The sequence below is a fragment of the Topomyia yanbarensis genome, chromosome 3, assembly GCF_030247195.1.
Source record: "Topomyia yanbarensis strain Yona2022 chromosome 3, ASM3024719v1, whole genome shotgun sequence".
NCBI lineage: Eukaryota > Metazoa > Arthropoda > Insecta > Diptera > Culicidae > Topomyia > Topomyia yanbarensis.
The window spans coordinates 117,313,274-117,336,093 of record NC_080672.1 but is presented as its reverse complement, the minus strand read 5'-3'; the positions used below and the strand labels follow the sequence as shown (position 1 = coordinate 117,336,093).

The window sequence follows — 22,820 nt, the reverse complement described above, 5'->3', positions numbered from 1 at the left end:
ATGAATAAAATATATGATAAAATGGATAAAATGAATTACATGAAAGGATTTAATAAAATGATTAAAAAAGAAAAATGAAATGAATAAAATGAAAAAAATAAACAAAGAAATAAAATAAATAAAATTAAAAAAATTGAATAAAATAAATGAAACATAATAAATCATATGGTTAATATTAATAAAATCAATAAACTGAATGAAATAAACGAAATAAAAAGGAATTAGTTGTTGTATCTTCTCCAGTAAGCTCCTTGGCCCTAATGATGGTTGCTTAACCCTCCGGAAGTCGCGCTTATGACCCACTGAACGAGCAGTCGCTGGTGTTCTAAGACGATTTTGCTAGATTTTCAGAGCAGCGTGCACTCAGTGCACTAGCGTGACTGCCGGAAGGTTAAACTATTTACATTTACAGGATAGAAAATATTTTAGTTTTTATCGAATTCCTCGTCAGCTTGAAGTCAAAAGCTGTCGCCACAATGTTAAAAATACGCTGAAGTCCGGTATCAGCCCTCTGTCGGCCATAGTTTTTTTTATGGATTTTCGTTCCGGAGATATGAATTAATGAGTTCTATACGAACCAAAACCAAAGACTACTAATCGTGACTGCCATTAGAGTGTAAATGGCAATTAGTAGTAGACTGAAGCGTTCTAAGCATAGAGCAAATGTGGGCAATTGAAACTGTCGCTATAAGCTGGAAGAATCATTACACTTGCTTCCTCCATCGTGAGTTCAGGGGGTCTTTGGCAGACTTTTTCCCGGATCTAATTTATGGATAGTATTGAACTTTGATTCGTTATTGTTCGTAAAAGATCATTCCAATACAATAAATATGCATTTTCAAAAATATCTTTACAAAACAACAGGTAATCCTAGTTTTCACATGACATATTTAAACAAAATTCAATAGAGATACGAAAAGTTCAAATACGCGCGTGAAATGCCCTTTTTTATAATTTTAGCATCAAACATCCATATTACCCAGTTTAGAATTGAATTAAATTGGAGTTAACGTAATTTTCGACTTTATGGTCACTTGTCTTCCCAAAGTGCAACATTTTGAAGGGATATCCCTTCATCTTCAGGGAAAAGAAGTGTTTAAACATTAATTAGTTAAAGCTTTTTCATAATACAAACATTTTGCAAATTTTCGTAGGGATATAAATATTTTCATCTCCAAGTACGATGTGATATTTAATTGTGACAAAAAAATTTGATATATTCATGAAATACTTCTCAAACCCGCATTTCTTTCTTTGCTATCGCGTGAAAAATCGTTTTTATTGCCAGTTCGTCGCTGTTGTGCTATCTTATGACAAACGCCATTTTGGGGTAAACTGAGTTAGATATGCCACATTACTTGTTTGAAAAATCTCTACAAAGGGGCGTTTTCAGAATTTTCAAATTCTACGTGGTTACTTAGATATAGCGAGAAACATGATGAGAAATTGTGAGTTTTTTGCTTCAAATCACTGTATCTAGGGATTTGCTCAAGTTATATTGAAGTTTTAGATGTTTTTATGTGTGAAAATGTCTGAGGAACACAATGGCATAAGCATTTTCAAAGGAAAATTACACGAGTTGTGAGAAAACACAGTTTTAGTTTTAAACTGGAAATAAAGCATATTTGGCAACACTGTAATCAAAAATAACATTTTTTTTCTAGATTCCCTGACTCATTTCCTTCAAAATGCATTTTACCGATTGTTTATAGACCATATGAACGCAAAGATATGAATACAAGTAAAAAATGGTTATTTTTTTCTATGGAAAATTTTCCATGCACGATTATGACACGTCATACAAATTTTGTCATCAATACACGCCTATGACACGTGTGAGTGCGACTTTTGTTTACATTCATAGTAAAAACTCGCAACATAGTAAACCGATCTTCGTAATACTTGAGAGATTAATGCGGAATAGATAGAAGCATCAATTGTCTTCTTTGGATTGTTTATACCATTTATAAGTTTCAAAATATTCAATCTCAAACTTTAAAAATCGTTTTTCTCGAAATGTGCTAAATGGCGCTTGTCATAAGATAGCACAACAGCGACGAGTTGTCAAATCTCCATGGATGTATAATTTCTCGACGACATAAAATTGCTTCGCACCTGTGTTGACAAGTTATTCAAACACCAGTTGATTTACTCTTCAAACACGGCGTACCTGGTTAACGATAGTTGGTGTACGTGGTGTAATAAACGCACAACAAATAGCATCTAAAGTAATTTTGTGAGCTGTTGTGCCAAATTTTTTCGCAATTATGCCATTTCCCTACTCCCCATGGAATTCATCCGTGTAGTACATACGGTTACCATCTACCGACAGGAACTCAGCAATCATCTTCACGTAGTGTTCAGAGAAATTTATACTACATTTTTGCGCTTTAGATTTTGTTTGGTATTTACAGTTAATGCAGTCAATAATGAGGGCTGCCGAGAAAAAAATTCCTTCCAATTAATTTATTACGAAGCATTCACACCGCGCTAGCACAATGTGTCAACAGAAGCCCAAATATTTACGGCAACGCTCTATAATACATTATTGGAAACCTTCCAACTTTCAGGCAGCAGGAAAGAATAAACAGAAGGTGAACACAATTTCATTTTTATGGAAATATAAATAACGAGTAGTCGGAAAATATTTACTTTCTTTCGTTTCGGTATTCTTTTGTGCCCTTGGCGCTTGCATGTCTGGTGAAAGCGTTAACAGTAATCTGAAAACTCCACCGTCCATTAAAGCTGCAGAACGGTTGGTAAACAGAACTGAGTGCTTTCCGTGTCCTTTCTAGCCGGGGCATGAAGTTGCGTCCCGGGTGGGGGGATAAATTACCGCACAATTTTTTCGCTGCACTTTAGCTGTCACATTGTGGTTGAACTAATTATTATTATTGTTTATTGGGGTTTTAACCGATTGGCCATTCAACCGTATGAAAGAATATTGTAGTGGTACAAATTTGGTCGTCATTTATGTAGATAGAAGTCGGCTGCATTCGGTGGTTGAACTGTTTTGACATCGGCATATTCTATTAACGGGTGTTACAAAAGTATTTCGATAGATTTAAGTTGTGCGCTACAGGTGGCGCTAATGTCAGTAATACCATTGGCATTTTGCTGTAAAACTCAACTTGATTATGCGACATCTATGATTCAGTTCATGAACTACCAAAGCGATGTAGTTTGATTTCTTCACATGCTAAAGAGTCGTAGTTTTCAACACAAATATCTTTAGATTCCAGCTTCAAATTGAGGAATTTCTCGGCGGTATGAAATACGTGGTTTGTCATACGGATTATGCTTTAATAATTCATAAATTATTGGCAAGTTTCGATATGGTATTGCATAGCATTTCAAATGTGTTTTACCCGTAAGCAGAAAGTTGATTTTTGCTGTTACGACTTTCGGTTTTTAGTTATTCCGCCTCTGTTTAATGTGCTTTAAATTGAAATGATTATCTAATGTTTCGTTAAGCTGGTATATAATCGGACTTCATAAAAGAACATTATGAAATACTTGGAATATTACACGGAAAAAAATGTTTCAAAATTCGTGAATAAAGTGCAATCAATTATGTTTTTACTTCTCGAAAACAGGACCATGAACAAAAATCATGTGTTTTATTAGTATGTTCAGTTTCTTTTCAATAACGTCTACATAACGCTTTTACTAATGCAGATATTTGTTTTTGTTTTGCCACGGACTCCGCGAAATAGTTCACTATTTTGTGAACATTATTCATAAAACCAAAACTGACCCGTGATTTTATTTATAGATTTATGAACATTAATCAGTGTCTGACTATACGACGTGAACTAATTTATGATTTATTTAATCTTGAACATGATTTGAATTTCGTGGTTGTGAATTAGTTCACAAAATTAGAAGATATTTTCTCGTAAGATATTTCACGAAACAATTATTCATGATTACTTTCAATCATTGTGAAATAGTCATGATTCCCAATATATTAGTTACGATTCAACATGCGTGCTCGTGGAATAGTTTACAAAACTATGAAATATTATTCATGTGTTCATGAACTGATTCGTGATTCCTAGTACATGATTCATTTCACAAAATTTGTTTTTTGCCTTTCTCATATAGAAAGGTTATGCATTATAGGGTGTCCCAAAATAACATCATGTTAAAAAAGTCATCGGGCTCACTTCTTAAATGAAAGGTTAGGGTATTGGGACCATTTTCTTCTTCGGAGTGAGTTTGCTAAAAAGCTTCCTACTGGTGGCGACTTTTGATTTTTTGAAAAATAGGCCGATTTTGGATAAAATTTCAAATTTATGCCAGTTGAAGTGGTCCTGAACTGTCTTAGATTTTTTTTCAGCATTTTTTATTTTTCTGGAGATCCAAACGGAGAAGATTAATTAGTTAGTTTGTACAAATTTGGAATTATAAGAGCGGCAGGGCCATTAAAACTTAGTAAAAAGTGAAATTTTTGGTGTTTTTCAGTATTTTTTTTCTTCAAAACTGGGTATCTACAAAATTTTAAAAGTACAGAAAACACTTTATATAGTTGAGCCGAATTCAGGGGTATAATTTTGCTGAAGAAAGTGTACAGCTATGGCTAATGGGGTATGAGTTATTTAAGTTTTTGTTAGATAACCTTTGACATTTTTAGCAATTTATCAAAAATAATGCTGTTCCAAAAAGTAAATCAGTTCAAATGTGCTTTGACCACACATTGTTTTTCGAAAAATAGAAGGAAAATCATGAAAAATTACATTTTCTGTACGTCTTTAGTATGTCAGGACGAGGTTTAATGAGCATCTGATGATTTTTTTGTAACTTAAATTATAAAAATAATAACTTTGCTAATGACGCCATGTCTCTAATTATTTTTTGAAGAGTTAATTCTCCATAATTACTTCTACGAGGCATCTTCAACAAAACGATTGTATCAGAAGATACGCTGTATTCTGTTGTAAAACTTTTTCGAGGATATTTGCCCCGAATTTGACTATTTCGGAATTATGTGATCTAAACAGTAAATATCAGTTTTTCAACACTCACCTCACTCTTCTGCATTTTTCTCCGCTTCGAAGTTCCTAACATGAAAATAAGACTTTATATACAAAATGTAAGTACGTTAATCAATTCAGCCTTCAAATATACGCCATAACTTGTCATTAACTCGACATATTTGTTTAATTTTAGTGATTTTCCAACCCGCTAGGTGGCTATTAGTATAGAAAATATTTTTTAGAAAAATCATCAAATGCTCATAAAAACCGATTCTGATGTACTAGAGACAAGCGAAAAACGCCATTTTTCATCATTTTCCTTCCATTTTCCGAAAAATAATATGCGGACTAAGCCCACTTAAGTTGTTTTATTTTGTAGAACAGTGTTATTTTTTATGAATATCATAAAATGTCAAAAGGTTATTTAACAAAAACGTAAATAACTTATACCCCATTGGCCGTAGCTATAGACTTTCTTCAGCAAAATTACGCCCCTGAATTCGGTTCAACTATATAAAGTGTTTTCTGTACTTTTAAACTAACTAACCAAACTTCTCCGTTTGGATCTCCAGAAAAATAAAAAAATGCTGAAAAAAATCTAAGACAGTTCAGGACCACTTCAACAGGCATAAATTTGAAATTTTATCCAAAATCGGCCCATTTTTCAAAAAATCAAAAGTCGCCACCAGTAGGAAGCGTTTTAGCAAACTCACTCCGAAGAAGAAAATGGTCCCAATACCCTAACCATTCATTTAAGAAGTGAGCCCGATGACTTTTTTAACATGATGTCATTTTGGGACACCCTATTATGCAATCGCTCCAAACATCGACTTTTTAACCCAGGTCCTGAGGGCCTATTCACATACACCATTCGACTCAGTTCGTCGAGATCGGAAATGTCTGTGTGTGTATGTATGTGTGTATGTGGAAAAATGTCACCTCTGTTTCTCAGAGATGGCTGAACCGATTTGCACAAAATTAGTCTCAAATGAAAGGTACAATCTTCCCATCGTCTGCTATTGATTTTTTGGTCGGAATTCCGGTTCCGGAGTTTCGGGTTGAAGAGTGCGGTCACACAGCTAATTCCCATATGAACTGGTACCACCATGATATCCAAATGGTGCAATACATATTAAATGTATGCAACATTACATGTATTTGCGGGTCTAGATTAATAATGGCCAATTGAAGTAGTTTTGACCACATTGCCCACCTATGACGGTTCTTGATGCCCTCGGGGAACTTGCCAAATTCCTAAGTTAATATCCCGTCTATTTCCCAACGAATTCTTGATCGATTTGAACAAACTTGATTTCAAATGAAAGAAATATCACTGCCATTATCTGCTATTGAATTTTATTCCGATCTGATTATAGGTTCCGGAGTTATAGGTTGATTAATGCGGTCATATAGGAATTTCCCATACAAACCGTTACAATTGGAATATCTAAGAGGTTCAAAATCTACTGAAATCGACAAAAAATAACTCTGATTTGCAGATCTAGATCACTGATGGCCAATTAAAAATTCTTTGAAGTTATTGTCCACTATCGACAATTCCGGAAGTCCCGGGTCTCGGGTATATTCCAGAATTAAAATCATATCGTTTATTCGGTGATGACTGAACCGATTTTCACAAACCAAGAATCAAATGGAAGGTATACAATGCGGTTGGTTACACCTCCGATAAACCCTTCCCCCCACCATCCTTTCGAAGTCTTGTTGGCCACATTGCCCACCGTAAGATGTTCCGGCAGTATCGATAAAAAATGTCTATTGTTCAAAATTACCAAACTCACATTAGTTTCTAGGAAATGGTCAGGCCGATTTTTACGAAATTAGTCTTAGAGATTATTAATTAGAGACATTATCCCCATAGATTTCCATGAAATTTCGTATCAATCGGATTTATGGTTCCAGAAATATAGACTGATTCGTTCAGTCACGTATGAAATTCCCAAATAAGCCGGAACAATTTTTTGCCTTTCTCCTATAGAAAGGTTATGCAATCACTCTGAACATCGTCAAACTAATCCCGGCCCGGAGAGCCATCTGTCATATAATATGCGACTCAGTTCGTCGAATTCGGCAAATGTCTGTGTGTGCGTATGTATGTGTGTGTATGTATGTATGTATGAATGAGACCAAAAATAAGCACATCGGTTACTCGGAGATGGCTGAACCGATTTCATCAAACTTAGTTGCAAATGAAAGGTACGACGTTCCCATAGGCTGTTATTGAATTTCATTAAATTCAGAGTTCCGGTTCCGGAGTTACGGGTTTAGGAGTGCGGACACACAGCAAATTCACATTTTTGCCTTTCTCCTATAGAAAGGTTATGCAACCACTCTAAGCTTCGTCAACCTAATCCTAATTTTTTTCCCTTGCATAGGTTTTCTGTATTTTAACAGGGTCGTAATTAGGGGGATACGGTGAGGGGCACCTCCCCACATCACTCACCACCCTTCCCTAAACATCCCTTCCCTCATCAAGTACCCCTCCACGCGAATAAAATTTTCTAATTCCTCTAGAATAAACTTTCCTAGTGGGTCTGTCTTTTTTTCTTTTTTCTTTTATTTCGATTATAGAGGTTTTAACCTTAACCGCCTCTTCGGGTTAGAAAAATCTCTCATGAAAAATTTCTAACCTTATGTGCGGGGTCGGGACTCGAGCCCAGGTGCGCTGCGTACAAGGCAATCGATTTACCAACTACGCTACGTCCACTCCCTAGTGGGTCTGAAAAACCAGTGAAAAATTTGGTTTGAAATCATATTGAGTTGAGAGACTAATTTAAAATTTCTTATCAAGTTGAAAATTGTTGGCGGGGTCCAAACCCCTGAACCCTCCTTCTAGATCCGCCGTTGGATTCAAGTGTTTCAGCGTCGACACATAGCAACTCAAGTTCGTAGCTGTCGATTCATTGTACGTATGTGTAAATCGCACTGAATATCTGATAGACAGTTCCACCATTATATTAAACATAACCAGCCATGGAATCATAGTTTGGATAAATGAGAAAGGCACAATTGCGCCACTAGGTGGATTAAAACGGTTTTTTTATGTAATATATACTTATGTCCAGCTGCTAGCGACTGGTAATAGGTGCGAACAGCAAACATAAGAAAACTATTAGGTCCTCGAACATCGTTATTGATTTGATTAGGTTTATTGGTATGTTTGGACAGAATACGAAAACTGCGCTGAGTACCTACCATAAATACATTAAGGGGTTATATATGTTGAGGCGCAGGAAAAAAGGGATAGTTTGAAATTTTTGTAAAGATATGTAGTCATATTTATATGAAATACTTGTTATAGGTTTAGCGTAGTACAATGTCTAATTTTTTGTTATTATAAAGGTTTTAACCTTTGGGTCATTCGCCTCTTTTCGGGTTAGAGAAGTCTCTTTTGGAAAATCTTCTAATTCTATGTGCGGGGTTGGGAATCGAACCCAGGTGAGCTGCGTACAAGACAATCGATTTACTAACTACGTTATACCGGCCCCCTCCAATTTCTAATTTGCAGAATTCACATGAAAAATATTAATAATTGTCGAAGTTATAATAATTTTCGCTAAGCGTTTTTTTCAGACAATAATGCCTGACCACAATTCTCGTCTAACAGCTCAACTGAAAGTATAAATAAAATTATTAGTACAGGCAGCTATGATGTCCTTGCACGATTCATTGTAAATATTTTTTTTTAATTTTTGCGAGTAGGGACTATTTTTCCAGAAAAGTCACTATTTACACCTAAAAAAATATTTTAATTCGATCTTAGGCACCGCAGAGACGTTTGTGGATAAACAAGATTTTGAGATAATCACGTTTAAAGTTTCAAATATATACCCACCCCCTTGTAAGAAAGCAAAATGAAAAACGCTTTAACTTTGCTTCTACTGCTTGAATCTTTGTAATAAATTTGGGAAAACATTCTTAAGAACCTATACTTTTAGATAAATTAATAAAAAAAGTTTTGATTATTTGACCGACCTCAACATATATTACCCCATGAAGAGCCACAAATCGTGTTCGTGATATAGTTTACAAAACAAGATATCGCGAATCATTCACACTTTTATGATCCAATTCATACTTTCACGTTATCCGTAAAAATACGATAGTAATTAAATAACATATCACAATAGAACGAGTGTCATGATAAAATTGCTGTGTTACTTATCATGCGTTACATTACTCCATGTTGTAAATTCGAAAGTGAGCTCAAGAATATTTCACGATAGCGTGCATAAAAATTATGAAAATAGAGACTACGATCCTGAAACAATTAACATACATCACACTACTCGTGACTAAAATATTAAAAATCGCAACTAATATACTGAAATCATGAACACAAATCATTCTACTTGTGATTGAAATATAACGATAACCTGAAAACAAGAACTTAAATCACACTACTCAGCTAGAAAAATCTGATGCGAAACTCGCGAATAAAATATCATGATTACGTAAATATAAATTACGAAAATCGTGACTAAGCTCCTTAAATCATGAACATAAATGGCGCTACTCTGCAAGAAAAATCCGATAGTAAGCATTCGAATAAAATGTCACGGTAACGTGGAGAGAAATTACGAAAATCGCAATAAAGATCTTGAAATCATGAACATCGTTTAAATGTCAATTATTTTAGTTGATGTAGGTTTTACAAGCCAGTGTATCCCCGAATTATGAGCAAGAATCGTCCATTTTTCTATTTTATTCTATTCTAGCCACTACACAGCCAGTGTTGAAAAGCATCCTGGAAAACACTAAAGTTATTCTGTAGTGTTTTTCTTGTCAATATTAATATTTGAAGCATGTTTTCATATGTCGCAAATATTAAAACGGCAGACCTACTGTGCAGAGTTGGGTTTGAAGATATTTCAAAATTGAACGGCAACTAAATTATTCATTTAATTAATAATTCATTTAACGAATTGTTTTGAATCTTAAATGAGGAAGAAACGAGGATAACCGTACCGACCGTTTCAATATAATAAATCGTTAGGAATGACTTGGCGAAGAAGGTTAATGTCACTCCTTTGGTCCTTTGGGATGGGACAGAGGTATTTACACCTTGTCCTGACTAATAAGCCTAGGTTAAAGCGCCTTTACTCACTCTAATTGCTCTGGGCAGCCGGCTGTCGAGAATATGGGAAATGTATCAGGTTTCGAATTAATACAATTGGCCAAATTATCAACTTTAACTCCGGATAGCCGATCATGAGGAGCATTGCTTATTTTTTAATAAAACTGTATAGCTCACTTTTCTATCACGCTACAAAAACCTGAAATGAAATCAATTAAATAAATAAAGTAAACGAAGTAAACAAAATGAATAAAAATAATTTAAATAAAATAAATTAAATAAATAATATAAATAAAATAAACACAGCATAAAATAAATAATAGGAATAAAACCAATAAAATGAATTAAATAAAAAAAGTAGAATTGGTAGAATGAATAAAATAAGGAAGAAAGAAGCAAAATAGAATGAATTCTATGATTTAATTAAAAACCAAGCGATACCACATGACATCTAAACCGATTCTGTGCGGAAAGTGATAACTGAGTCGAAATTTCTCAAACGGGCCACCCAAACTTGAAGATATCACAATCACGGTGGAATATTTAATTTTTCGGTAGCATTCGGTATTGCAAAACCAAATTCAGATGGGTTTTATGAAAAAAAAATCCCTTGCCGTAATATTAACATCCGAAGCTTTTAGCCACTTCACATTTAACTTTCTTTAGGTGTTGTGGACAATATGACCCAAAATGAATTTTTAAAATGCAATAACTTTTTTAAGTTTTGCATCTAGAATTTTGGAATTTCTTGACTTTTCCTCTTCCATTTTCGGACATTCCTGAAGGGCACTGCAAAAAAAGTTACGAATAAGGTATTATGTACATTCTTATTTTTGTTTTGTTTGTGATTTGTTATTAGTATTTTGTCAATAAACCTGTGATTTATGATGACTGTTTTGCATACATCTATGTATGCCAAACATGATCATATTTGGCACCGATTCCTATTTGCCAACGTGGTCAAAAACGGTAATATTCACCAGAAAAAAATTGAAACTCTAACACACAATTTGGGTACAGGTTCATATATATATTTGACAGGGAATGTGTCTTAACACTGAGTTCGAAATCAGGGTCAATATGACCCGCTAATACCTTATTCGTTACAAAAAGAATGTTAGAAAATCACTACAATAGATCGATTTTAACGAACTAAGCAGCAATTGATTCTTTCTGATAATTTTGAGGGTATATTAAATTGATCAAACATGGCTTTGTATTATATTTGGCCAGATCTACAACTTTTAGCAAACCACTTTAAAAATTCTTTTTTGTAGCACCGTGTAATTAAAAAATGATTATTTTTGCGAAAATTCAAAATGTTGGCTTCAAAATGGCGGATCTCGTCATCCTCTGCGCGCGAACCATTCTACTTCGTCAAGTTCAGGGCCTCTTGTAGTTAACCGATATGAGAAATTGATATAATTTATTAAAATAGATAAAATTTCCATGGACTTATACCTAATTTCAATAAATTTTGATTTTTCATGCCAATGTTTGATATAAGTCAGCCAAAAAATATATAATTCCAAACAGTTTTAGTATAATGGAAATCAAATCAATAGAACAAGGCGTACTCTTGACGTTAGCAGAAAAAAATGTAATTGTAAATTTCGAGGAAAACGCCAGTTTGAAGCCGCCATTTTTAATCTTGGAAAAAATAAATCATTTTCTAATTATCGATAAATAACGAATAAAAGATAAAAAGATGAAAAGCAGAAGTTCGTTTGTCTTTTAATTTTTCCACAAAAAATTTTCAAATATTGCTTTGATTTTCCGCCGAATCCAGAAGAAGTTCCCCTTAAGTATACTACTAATAATGCAATTTAATGAGTAGGGGGAACTGGGCCAATTCGGACCTAGTAAGGGTTTATGAGGTATAGAACTGTAACGTGTCAACCGATTCACAAATATTTTTTTCTGAAAGATTAATCTATTGCGCACTTTTTTCTAAGGCGACTTTCTCCGATCTTTTAACGTATTATGTATAAACGGTTCTGCGCAAAAGTACTTGAAAGGTCCAAATTACCCCAGCCTTTTCCAATTCGGACCACCCCTTTCTTATCATTTTTTTGCAATTGAAATGAAATTCTATTTCGGCCAAAGTTATTCCTATTTGATTTTCACCAAAATACGAATAGTGAAAAGAAAAGTTTTCTTTGATATATAAAACTTTGTAGTAAAAATACAATTAAAAGTAAGAGCAGAGACAAATTACCTAAAAATAGGCTATACGCTATAACGTTGAAATCTGTCAACCGATTTGCGAAAACTTATGTTTTCCTAAAAGCTCAACTGATTGCGCACACTTTCCTCTCAAAGGGGTTTTCGCGATCGCCTATCAGATCGTATATACGGCAAAAAGTCCGAATTGGGATAAACCCATATTCTATTATTCACACACCGATTAAACGAAAACAGTTGATAGTCTTGCCCAAAACAAGGTATTAAATAAAAGATATTATCCGGCCGATCCAAAATCACGATAATGCATTTGGCTTAAAATATTGTTGTTGTCAACGAAAATCTTGTTTTTTTTGCTTACACATTTTTCAAAAAAGCGCTCCAAAACAACATTTGCCCCTAGCGCACGCACATGAAAACTGAGAACCACAAAATTTTTGAGATAAAACAGAGCTACATGACAGCCATGAAAATGATATATACGCTTTTCATAATATTAGCTGAGAAACACCTGAGGGTCCGAATTGACCAGCGGTTCGAATTGGGCCACTTCCCCCTATTTAAGAAGTCTTAAAATGCTCATATGTTTTCTTAGTTATATTTCTTTTTGTCTAACAGAACTAACATTCTAGTACAGTGATTCTCAACCTGGGGTTCGCGGACCCCTAGGGGGCCGTGAAGCCGTTGCTGGAGGTCCGCGAAGAAAAATATATTTTCTGACCGCATATTGAAATTTCTAATCTTATTTCCTAACAAACTGAAAATAACATATTGATAGTATACAAAATCGATGCATATCCGTGGGGGTCCGCAGCAACCCAGGGTGATTTCTAAGGGGTCCGTGATACGAAAAAGGTTGATAACCGCTGTTCTAGTGCTATTGATGTGACGAATATATCCAACATAATCAAAGCGGCTGAACTAATGTTCTCCTGAAATTGCATTTTTTGTAATTCGCTGCCCATTTTGGCTCGAATTTCCAACTCGTCTCTACGAGGCGGAACGCTAAGCAATATCATTACGCTGAAAGGAGATACAAACGAGCTACCGGAAATTTGCCTTCCACTTGGTTGCGTTCATTTTATTAAAGAAAAGAACACGATGCCGGCTACGAAGTTGCGAAAGTGACAGACGGGAAGTCCCTTTGGAATTTGTATAGGCACGCAAAATGATTGTTCGTAATAACGACCAAGCGTACGCCGCGAACCTGTTCGGCCATCATCCAAGCGTCGTGGAGTAGCTAGTAGCTGTCGCCATCCAAGCATGCTGCTATTATTGTTAACTGAAACGACTCCGCAGCATCAACTACCAAGAATATGTGAATGTGTTGTGTTGGTGGAGGAAAACCATAAAATCACTTCTGCAAAACGATGGAGGCGTTTGGTTTTTAGTGACACACATGTTTTGTTACGATTCAGCGAACACTTCAACGAACTGTTTCGAATCTTTTTTTTTACGTTGGTAATTTACCATTACACGCAAGCAATCTATCCAACAGGTTAAAAAATATCATTCGTGCTTCTGGCAATTTTCTTCCTCCTGCTGTTTTTAACGCTTAAGAGTTTGTTCCTATTGAGAATTTTTTTTTTGATTTATGATGAAGTCCGTGTTTATGAAGTAGGAGGGTAAAGTGCCTATTTTCTCCATATTAATGAGGGTGCCTCACTAATTCATCAATTACTCGGCCTACAATCAATGGAATGCGTACGAATTGGCATCAACAGCATTGATTCGTTTTTAAGAACCAAGATAATAACATAAGTGCCCTGAAAACGGTGAAATGCTCGTGTTTAATCGCAAAGGGCACTCGATTCGATTATTGCGCTACCATTTGACTCAATGCGTTGAGCAAAGATGGCAAACGCTGCTCTAACCAACGGCTTCAAATGGGTAGGGTGATAACAGATACATGGCGAAAATAGGCTCATCACCTACCTATCGTACATAATAGAAATGTTTTCGCCAAAGGTAGGATGAATGGGATGATTGATGTTGGGAATAACATGCATTTCGCAGTGTCGGCTTAATAATGTTGCTTTATCACGCGCCCATAATTTACACTGCTGGGGAATAAAGTCATCTGTTTATTTTTATATTAGCCTGTATTAGAAAGATCGCTTGGATGTGCTCAATTTCAAATTCTTTCGCAGATGGTTCATGTGCTTAGGGTTTAAGTTATGTTGCTCTGTATTACGTGTTATCAGTCTAGGGATTAGTATACTATAGGCTTATAGAATTTTTCCCCAGTGTAGGTATTCTTTTTATTTTAATACACTTTTACGTACACCTATGACTGCCTCGCTTTACGTATATTTTTACATTACTTTGCGTATATTTTTAGAATTACCGTTTTCCAGTGCCTGGAAATAAGACCATAAACACGCAATCAACTATTATCGCCAAAATGGCTAAGTTAAGGTTAATAGTACCTTCGGAGAATTTATTGGATGTAATATGCTTTTTCTTTTGATATTGTTTTGTTACAGATTAATCCCCCATTAAGTGTGATATTTTTATTATTTTTAAGTGATTTTATTGAGATGAAGTCTTCAGAAAATTTGTTGCTCTTACTTTAGCGAACAATTTTGCTGAAGACACTAAGTATCTATCTTGTATGCTTTAAAAGCTATAGCGTGTTATTTATTGTTCAATATAGTAATGATTCGTTTTAATATATCAGCCGAATTTTATTTCGATAAAACAGAAAAGGATGATATCACAAGAAACTTCTTCGAATAATGTCCACTTGAGGATTGTTTTTGGTAGCTAAAAGATCGATCTTTTTAACGGTTTGCTTGGATAGTTTATGTTAAAAAAGTGTTCTAAATTAAAAGATACAATTAAGAGGGTGGACTGCTTTGTGAGTCAAAAAGGAGACTTGTTATATCCTTAGTGGGAAATTGACAGGAACGAGAAACTTATTTCGCACGCACAACGCTTGTGCAAAAATTAGTAGCATTCGCCTCCTACGGAACAACCTCTCACGTTGTCCGGTTTGAATATGACGGCTGCCGTCCACTATACAATTAATCTTCTGCAGATATTAATGAGCCAAAAGAGTATTTTTTCACAATTTTTCACGATAAAAATTCTCGCGTCAGGTTTAGGCAAGGCCTACTTTGTCTTCCCGGATTGGGCCGACGGATGCGATCGAATCACTGCACAGCGTTCCAGAATGCAAATTTAGCAGGAATTTTGAAATTTTACTAAAACTAGACAACTTAGCCTCATTAAGTCTTTGGAGAAGTTTTCGTAGTTTGTGAGTCAGGCCCTTCTTCTTCTTCTTCTTCTTCTTCTTCTTCTTGTTAAAACAACAGTCAGGATGGTTTAAATTTTACCAAGATAAAAAATTAACTTTTTAATCATTCCAGCTAGAGCCAAACGACCTTCAGCGAAGTTGTAGAACGATAAATTTTGTAAAAGTTTGCTGAAGACATATAAGCTCTAGCTGTCATACTTTTCATTTTACAACAAATTAAAAATCGAAGAATAGGGTGTTTCTTAGAAAAACTGTTCTATTCAAATAAGTTTTGCGGTATTGATTTAAAACAGATGTAGTCTTCAGACAACTTTAAGAATGTTTTAAGGCGAATAATTTGTTTCATGGCACAACATTTCTAACTATTTTCGGACGGCGCCGGTGGTTGAGTGGTAAGTGTGACCGCCACTCATTCCAATTTGCCTGGGTTCAATTACAGCTAGGTCGTTGAGATTTTTCTGAGGTGAAAAAATCTGTGATCACGTCTTCCTTCGGAAAGGAAGTAAAGCCGTTGGTTCTTGGTCTATGAGTTAGGTAGATCGATATCTAGTCCAGATAGTGAAGTCACCCCTCTGGCGTCGGTAAAGAAGAAGTGATCCAACTTCCTCCTTCTTCAAAAATATCCTCCTTCTGTGATACTTGTGGAGTGCGCAGTAGTATATACGGCCTATAGCAAGAGCCGGACTAACCATTCCTTACATTTCCTTCCGCGATCTACGTTCGGGCCTGGCCGGCGCCGTTATTGATCAATACTTTAGGATTACCAGGAGTTGCACATTGAAAGATGTTTCGCTACTCCCAAGCATAATTATCTACTTATTCTCTGTGCAACTTCAGCTAGTCCAGATCGATAACGGAGTAGCAGCCAGGGGTGGTCGCACAAGCTCACAAGCTCAAGCTCACAACATATCTAACTATTTTCGTTGAAAATTTATGAGCACTTCTTCGCCAAAAATGTTTTTTTACAATAACAATATAAGTCATTTAGGGAAACAAAAGACAATTCTTTTTCATTTATAAATAAGGTCATGATTAGAGTTACAATTGAGCCAACAAATGGCGAACACAATATATTTTTTAATTTCATAAAATTCAGTTAAAATAATCAATTTTTGATATATTAAGTGCTTACATCTTTTGAACAATATAAGCTAGAGTTTTGATGTGTTAGAAGAAAATGTTCGTCTTCAAAAGCTTCGAAAAACATCAGAAGGATAGGATGAAAAAATGAAAACTAAAAAAGTTATATTAAAAATTTGTTTTTCATGAATTGACCCTTTGTAACATGTTTAAATTACTTTCACGGTGGACAAAATAAAAAATATAGTTTCGTTTTCATGATAAAATATTGCACTTAATAATATTTTGCGATTAATTTAAGTAGTAGGTTGGATGGTTTTAAATTTATTAAAATCAGGAAATTAACATTTTAATGGTTCGAGATAGAGTTTCGCTATATTCCAGAAAACTGAAAATAAAATAGTTTCAAAAAACTGTCGAAGACCCTGAAACTATACGTCGTGTGCTTTTCATTTTAGAAGAAATTTACCAAAAAAATGTAAGTGTTTCTTAAAAAATTGTTTTCTTTGTATACCTTTTGCAGTTTTGATTTTTCATTAAGATCACTTTAGAAATACTTTCAGATATTTTGAAGGAGAACAATTTGTATTAATATACCGAACCTCTAGCTTGTCTCGTTAGAAAGTTATATATACTTTTTACTAAAAATAAACTATTTATTGAGCAAATATTGCAAGGGACGATCCATAAATGACGTAGCATTTTTTTAGTGCTTTTTAACACCCCCTCCCCCATCGTAGTATTTCGTCACAAACTTCTATATACCCCCCCCCCCTTCCTGGTAATTACGTAGCTTGACGGTAATCCTCACCCCCTTCGTTGTCCCTGTAAAAAATTGAATGAAAATCAAAAACGATGTTAGTTAGATGAAACGGGTAAGATTGCCGTGACATCAGGTCAACCCATGTTCCCCTTTAAAAAAGCTACGTAGCATGACATGACCCCCTACCCCCTTGTCGTCACACATCATCACAAAATACAAAGCTCCCCCCTCCCCCATATGATGTTACGTCATTTATTTCATATGGCAGCAATGGTATTTAATGTTAAATGCCCTAATCGTAGATAATGCCATTTGAAAAAGTTATATTTTTTATATAAAAAATCTTATAACTTTGAAACGAAAAGACTTTAGTAGTTAGTATTTTAAAGTAAATTATGCGCCCTAAAATAATCTTCCAGTTGTCCAAAGGGTACTTTATGGTAAAATCAAAACTACAAAAATTTGGATTTCTCGGTCAATGGAAAGTATAAAAGCTAGAGCTTACATGTTTTCAGCAAATTTGTCTAAAATATGTTGCTCTACAACTTCATAGAAGACACTAAAGCTCTATCTTGAACCGTTAAAAAGTTCAATTTAAAATATTGCTAAAATTAGAACCACTCTAGCATCTGTTTATACAAAAGGAAGGGCCTTGCATAGTACAACAACTTTGCCAAACATGTTGTAAGGCTAAGTCATTTAATTTTAGCAAAAAGTTAAAATTCCTGCTAAATTCACATTCTGGATCACTGTGCACTGTTAGGTGGATTAAAAGCGTTTTTTTTACTAAACAGAGCGCCATTTCGCGAGAAAAATAAAATATCGACAGAATCCTACATACGCCATTGTCGATTGTTACAGGGATCTTAAAAAACTTTAGTTCTAAGCTCTAGGTTGAAAATTAAGGGTTTCCGGCCGTGGACCCTTTCTTAAAAGAGATGTCTCCTTCTTCTTACTATTATTGTTTTCCCTAAAATTAATAATTTGTAGCGTTTCCGGTTTCTTGTAACTAGCATTCCTAGGCCTTTTTTCTCCAGAATTATATTCCTCGTGAGACCTATCGATGATACTTTCACCCATGGACCCATGATCGTCATGAAACGCTCGTCGTGTCCGTTTCAGTGTAATGGATTCTACTTTTCTGTATTGCGATATGGTAGTCGCTTACAAGGTTATAATACGCAACAAGCAACCCTTTTCGGAAGCGTTGCACAGAAGCCAAATGCTTGAATAAAATGAACGTTATCAAACGAAAAAAACGTTTCATATTATCCACGAAATAAAATACATCTTAAATTTTACAATGTACTATAGAAACACTTGAATACCCAATCCACATCGTCCACGGTTGCTGTCTGAAACCGCGTACTAATTTAATTTCCGTCGATAATAATCTTCATCCATGGCTTACCTTCGTCGTTGGGATCAAACTCGGCCTCCAGTTCCTGCTTGGTCGGTTCCCGCTCACCGTCCGCACCCGAGTTTTGCTGCGGTTGACTTCCGTTAACGTCTTCTTGCTTCATTTTTGTTCGCACCTGATGACCGCGGAACACTGCTTGGATCTTTGTAGCTGCTGCTTCGACTAGATTAATGAGAAGAAAACAAAGCAAATATTTGTAAGAATACTAGCTGTTTGTGGCCGTAATGATTATCTTAATGTAAATAACTATAAGATTACTGTTCGTTATGTACCGTATCATATATTATAGCAATTGAAAATTTTTGGTATTTGATCTTTTGGTTTATAACCGTGGATTAACCTCTCATGCTTGAGCTGAACACTTAATATTGCCTCAACCGTTGATTATCTACTGCAACTGTTACCAACAAAACCATCGAGCTCATAAGTCACCCGAAGTGAATACCCCAGATAATTGAAATAGTGATAAAGAGAATAACGATGAACATAGTTTCCGTAAAACTTATCCTTCCGTTGGCGACAGCGAAGAGTGCTGGGTATCTCTTGAGGCAAGTGCCGACCTAAGGGCACAAAACCATGGCGAGGTCACCAACTGTGAAGCTTTCAATTTATACACTTTATTGCAAATTCCACAAAAACGACCGCCTCGGTGTATAGAACAGAGAAACAGCAGTACTAACAGCTGTTTTATTGAATCTGCCCGCACGTTTTCCACTACCGGTTGGTGGTGGTGCTGGCAAAAAGGGTTTTGGTTGGTTGAACCACTATAGTGTACCTACCGGCACACCACACCGAAAAATGGCGAGCAAAGGTTTCCATTTATGAAAATTCACGGTTTTGCATACACATTAGAGCCATCGGGGAACTGAATGGAATGTGGTAGCGATGGATATACATACATATTTTATCCCGAGTTGGCCCGCTTTTACACCGTATTACGAGGCGGTGAGGTTTGTCATATGAGGTTCGTGTTCCGATTTGTCTGTTCCCTGATGTGTGTTCCGCAGAATATAGCATGTAATGTACATATGCCTGGTAATAGCTAGAGTTTGGCACAAATTAAGACCACATGCTCGGTATATTCTGGGGCAAGCCGATGTGAATTGTTGTGTGACACAGAAGATAATTGGTTGGCTTTCATGGTGGCTTTGTATCTTGTTTCAGATCATTTCCAGCTGTTCTGTTAGTAGATTAAGATGTGTTATGAACGATACACGGTAACATGGAGCTTTTTAACACATTTTTGTGTCGTGTTTTGTCGTTTTACCTTTTCTGTCAAACTGAAAGAAAAGTTGTAGATAAAATGGGGAACTAATTTGAATGTTTTAATGAAATTTTAAGATCTATTTCAGTTCAGCTTGCAGAACTTTGCCACTTAATTACCTTCAGGAAAATTTCAAAATTTGGCAATTCGTAACATATAAATTCATTAATTTTGATCCTGCATAAGTCTAATGGGTCCTATAAGCTGCGAACATGGCACTTCATAACATGTTTTGTTTCGAACTGAGATTGAGAGAGTGTTTGTAATGAATTCGTATGAGCGATTTATTTGCATATTTATTTATATATCCATTAATTAAGAAATAAATAAGTTTATTTATTAATTTATTTAATTGTTTATTTTTTTCATTCATTTATTTATTTAAATTTGTTCAGCTTCCCAAAGGTGCAACCAAAGGGTCGAATCAGTAGAGTAGAGTGGAACCTACGCCAGAACGTTATACGGGATTGTTTCTCCAAGCATCGGGTTATTAAGCAACTGAATCGAACCGTAAAGCAACACATTACGGCTAAAACGCAAACCCAAACGCTCCATGGTCAGGTGCTGACTAAATTCAATGTATGGAAGGATCCTTATGGACGATGAAATGTATATAAAATTGGACTTCAAACAACTTCCGATACAGAAGTTTTATGTTTCCAGGGGACAAGAAGATGTTCCCAGGTAATTTGGCACGCATCAAGCCCAAAGATCGAATTTTATTCGAGGAGATTAAAAATCGCAAACCCCAAGTAGTATCTTTAAGCAAAATAAATATACAACATTTTCATCTAATGACGTGTTATTCTAAACTAAACAGATTCTGAGATACTGCCGTACTTAGCATAGCTTAGCTTTGGTAGACTGTCCGCAGTTCCATTTCGTGATTGCTCGAAAGAGTGAAAATACACAATGAATCAAAAAATGCTGCTTGCGATGAGTTAATTATTGTCACTGTGCATGTTTCACTGACCCAAAAAATTTATAAAATGGTCAATAACGACGCCGGCCATGTCCAATGCTGTTCTACCGAGAAAGAAAACGAATGTTAGTTCCCCTTTACTGTCAGCATGCGAACACAGATCACACCCATCACTAATGTCGCTTCTTCTCGAAGCAAAACTGAGTCAGTCTCCAACCCCAACCGCTGTCCAAATGTATGAACTGGCAGCAGATGGTGCCAAAACTCGCCGCGTATAATTAAATACCATTCTAGAAATCTTTGAAACCATTTCCAAACTATTCATATAAGAGGAAGTCCACGAAGATCCGACCGAAAATCTTTCAAATCGTGACCGACCATCTTCGATTCTCATGAAACTATACATGTTTTACCGACATGGCAGACTAAACATTTTCTACAGTCAATGAGATTATTGTGACTCAAGGGCAATATTTGAAGAGGGTGTAAAAATTTTTATATGTAGCATTTTCGAGAAAAAAATTGTTCGATTATCATATTTTATACAGAAAAACGTTTTTAATCCACCTAACAGTGTGATGAGACATTTCTTATAACTCTTATCACTCTCTTCGGATATTATATCGTTTGAGAACATTTAGAACTTGATGCTTCGCGATGTTTTTGATAACACATACTACATAGAACAGTGGCAGGAGTCAGAGAATCGCTCAAATCAGCATAGGACAACATCAGTGCTAGAAATCTCAAACCAAATCAATGGGAAAGCGAAAAAATGGCTAAAATAGATATACCAACGAATTATTGTTAATGCTCTGTTAATAAAATATCTATATTGTGGTGGGAAAACTGAATTTTCCTAAAGGGGTTATATATTGTACTGAGCCAAAATAATCGAAATTTTTTTTGAATCGTTTCGAAGTTTATACTTTACTCACATTTCCAACGCGACTGAGAACTAAGAAAATTTTAATGAAATCGCAGCTCCTGATATCACGCTATCTCTGAAGTGCATGCGTGCATAGTTTCAAATTTTACTTCGACATCGACTTTTTCTAAAGGTGACTTCCCAGTAGTATCCTTGATTTGAATTATTATCGCTAATCCTAATGCCAAAGAACAAATAAAACCTCACGAAAACGAACCGTTCGGAAAAATCATCATCATTACTGGAATTTTCATTTTCACGAAACTTTTCGATAACCTTCCGTCACTTGCGTTAATGCACTGGGTGCACAGTGCTCTGAAAATCTAGCGAAATCGTCTTAGGGCACCAGCGGGTCTGTAAAGAATACTAAAAATTAATTTCTATTCCATAATTTTCAGTTCAGCAATTCGAGAGATCGTGCTCACCGCAAGCCATGAAAAATAGACTATGTTGTGAAGCGATGGTCACTATTTATTAAAAAATCACGGTCAAATAAAAAATAAAACTATTAAAAAATTTCAAATAGTTTATAATTTTCACAAAGTTATTAGGAAAAATTGTTTAATAAGATTTCGTAATATTGTGTAGGAAAAAAGCTGAAAATTTGAGTATTTTCTCTATCTGCAACATATAAACCCTTAAGTATACCAATTAATTGGTATACAAATAGGTTAGGTTCGCCAAATTTTGGAAGAAGTCTATAAAATAATCCCTTGAAAACTACTTAAAAATTGTTGTAGTTCGATGCAATAAAAAAATCTCCAAAAAAGAAATGTACCTATTAATGTGAAACACAGCGAATAATACATACAATAAAGACCCATTTTCATCAGTCTCATGGTGTATTTTAGGCTGACAAAATCGGGACATTGACTAAATCGGGCAATTTTTTTTCTTTATAATAAACTGAAGCTGTTAAAATATTC

General features: G+C 35.2%; 1 protein-coding gene across 1 annotated transcript in view; it reads right to left on the bottom strand.

Moving 5' to 3' along the window:
• Nucleotides 1–22,820, bottom strand: part of LOC131692215 (neuromodulin) — a 250,941-nt gene that overhangs the window by 57,791 nt on the left and 170,330 nt on the right. The window contains exon 2 of the mRNA XM_058979128.1: nucleotides 18,772–18,942. Coding sequence (XP_058835111.1) covers nucleotides 18,772–18,942 — 171 coding nt within the window. The remainder of the gene's footprint in view (nucleotides 1–18,771; nucleotides 18,943–22,820) is intronic.